This window comes from Babylonia areolata, chromosome 18 (genome assembly GCF_041734735.1).
Source record: "Babylonia areolata isolate BAREFJ2019XMU chromosome 18, ASM4173473v1, whole genome shotgun sequence".
Taxonomy (NCBI): domain Eukaryota; kingdom Metazoa; phylum Mollusca; class Gastropoda; order Neogastropoda; family Buccinidae; genus Babylonia; species Babylonia areolata.
Genome location: NC_134893.1, coordinates 17,659,337 through 17,661,836, shown reverse-complemented (window position 1 = coordinate 17,661,836; position 2,500 = coordinate 17,659,337). Strand labels below are relative to the sequence as shown.

The following is a 2,500-nucleotide window of genomic DNA, read 5'->3' as shown; positions in this document are numbered from 1 at the left end:
TGCGAACACACACACACACACACACACACACACACACACAATATATATATATATATATATAAATATATATATATATATATATAGAGAGAGAGAGAGAGATGTGGTTTGTGTGTGTGTGTGTGTGTGTGTGTGCGTGTGTGTGTGTGTGTGTGTGTGTAAATGATCAGACGGAGAAACACAGACCAAAAACAAACAAACAAAAAATGGCAGAGAGAAATGGTTTTGATTTTCACCACGTGTGTGTCCAGAAGACAACCAGAAAAACAAAGAGACAGACAGACAGCAAGACATTGATACAGACAGACAAAGACACGACAGACAGAGCTATAGCCGTCAGAACCATTGATCAGTCGATAATCGATCGGTACCCACCGTTGTTCCAGCAAAAACGTCAGTGCCCAGTCTGAGCGCGGGACCCACCAAGAGAGGCTGCAACGAGTCCGCTACCTCACCCTCATACCACGTGACAACAAAGCTGACGTCACCCAGTGGTGACGCAGAATTCCACGTGCAGTTGACGTAAGCACCTCCCATCTCGTCCACGTAAGTAGTGATGAATGGTTGGTCGATGTGTATTTCCATTTCTGAGAAAAGAGCTGTTTCGAATGTCTTCAATTGAAATGATGTATTTTCTAAAGTATGTTTGGAAATCTCTCAATGACAGGAAGCAAAATTATTGATCAACAGCAACGAAGACAACAGAAAGTTCCCACCACCTTCCCCAGAACACACACACACACACACACACGCACATGGAACATTTATTGTACCCTTCGAGCACAACGTTCGAGCAAAATATCAAATAACTTCACCCCACTAACTCACAATTAATTTACGAAATTAACTGCTTTTCTCAGTCACACATCTGACAAGCAAAATATCAATCTTGCATTACAAACTGAACACTTATATTAACCAAATAACGGCCTGTTAATCAGACACAGACGTGACTTCATCGAAAAGGGTGCATCTGCCAAGAGCAAGCATAATCAGGGAGACAACTCACGAACGCATTCCCCAAGGACCACGTCGAGTTGTTCCCCCGGTGGACATGTTGGAATTTCGAACGACGGTGTTGTGATTTCTGGAAACAATCAAATAGAAAATAAATAAATAAATAAATAAATAAATAATAAATAAATAAATTTTTAAAAAGTCTTGGGCTGCGACTAAAGTTGTGATGGGCATTACGTTGATTGTCAGTGAATGCATTTCGGAACTAGATGTTACCGTTTGAATGAAAGATGTTACCGTTTGAATGAATGAACTGATTAATTTGTCGATCAGTCCAATTCAAATGTCACTGGTCTCCTCCAATACACAGTACCCCAAATCTCCATCCGATGTATGTATACATGTCCACTAGTTACGCTGTTTTCAAGGGCAATGAAGTTGACGTAATGGTTTCCATAGTCGCGGGGTTTTTTTCTTCCCCTCCACTGGGCCTTGAGTGGTGGTCTGGACGCCAGTCATTCGAATGAGACGATAAACAAAGGTCCCGCGTGTAGCATGCACTCAGCGCACGTAAAAGAACCAACGGCAACGAAGTGTTGTCCTTGGCAAACCTTCTGTAGAAAAATCCACCTTGATAGAAAAACAAATACATTTACAATCAGATTAAAAAAAAAATAAGAAGAAGAAATAAAAAAGGAAATTTTTGTGGTGCTGCACAGTAGAGACGTGCTCTCCCTGGGGAAAGCAGCATGAATTTCACACAGAGAAATATGTTGTGACCAATGGTAATACAATACAATACATCAATCACAACCTAACACAACACGACACAATATAATACAGTAATGATATTCAAAATATAAGCCCTCATCTCATATGCAGAGAAGTAAAACAGAGGCGTCCAACCAACTTTAAAAAAAAACAACAACATTAAATTAGAAGTCTGAACTCAGTCGGGAAAATCGGAAACAAAACACCGAAGCAGACGACAACAGTGACGTCAGACAAGAAGAGCAGATAACTAATCTTGCGCTGAAAGTAGGAGTGCTAAATTAACCCACTTCCCTCATTGTACTCAACAACAACAAGTCACTACAAGGTGATTAAGACACAGTTTCTTCACACACAAAAACAGGCTGAGGGAAATACTGGTTGATAGATAGATCGCTTGGCTTCTGAGGATGGCTGATTGTTGATTGATGAAGTACATTTATTGATTGATGAGGTACATTTATTGATTGATGAGGTACATTTATTGACTGATGAAGTGCATTTATTGAACTCACCTACGCATTCCTTCAGAAACGTATCGTACACTAACCCCTCTCCGCATTCAATCACTTTCCCTGAAAAGAATTAAAAAAAGAAGTGAGATGAGATACAACACAATAAATCTTTATTCATTTACTCGGAAATTAAAGACACATATCTATAAAGACCTCACGTCAGAAGTAAGACCTATGGACACAGATCGTTTTCTTTTCAATCGCCAAAGACGTGGAACAAGCTCCCTGATAACCTCCGTCATTCTGATTCCCTCGCATCT

The 2,500-nt window shown here is 40.1% G+C and overlaps 1 protein-coding gene across 2 annotated transcripts in view; it reads right to left on the bottom strand.

The window, feature by feature from the left end:
* Positions 1–2,500, bottom strand: part of LOC143292533 (uncharacterized) — a 69,802-nt gene that overhangs the window by 39,227 nt on the left and 28,075 nt on the right. For both annotated transcript variants that reach the window (XM_076602913.1, XM_076602914.1), the window contains exons 4-6: positions 2,241–2,300; positions 1,007–1,084; positions 373–584 (exon numbers count right to left, since the gene is read on the bottom strand). In XM_076602913.1, coding sequence (XP_076459028.1) covers positions 373–584; positions 1,007–1,084; positions 2,241–2,300 — 350 coding nt within the window. The remainder of the gene's footprint in view (positions 1–372; positions 585–1,006; positions 1,085–2,240; positions 2,301–2,500) is intronic.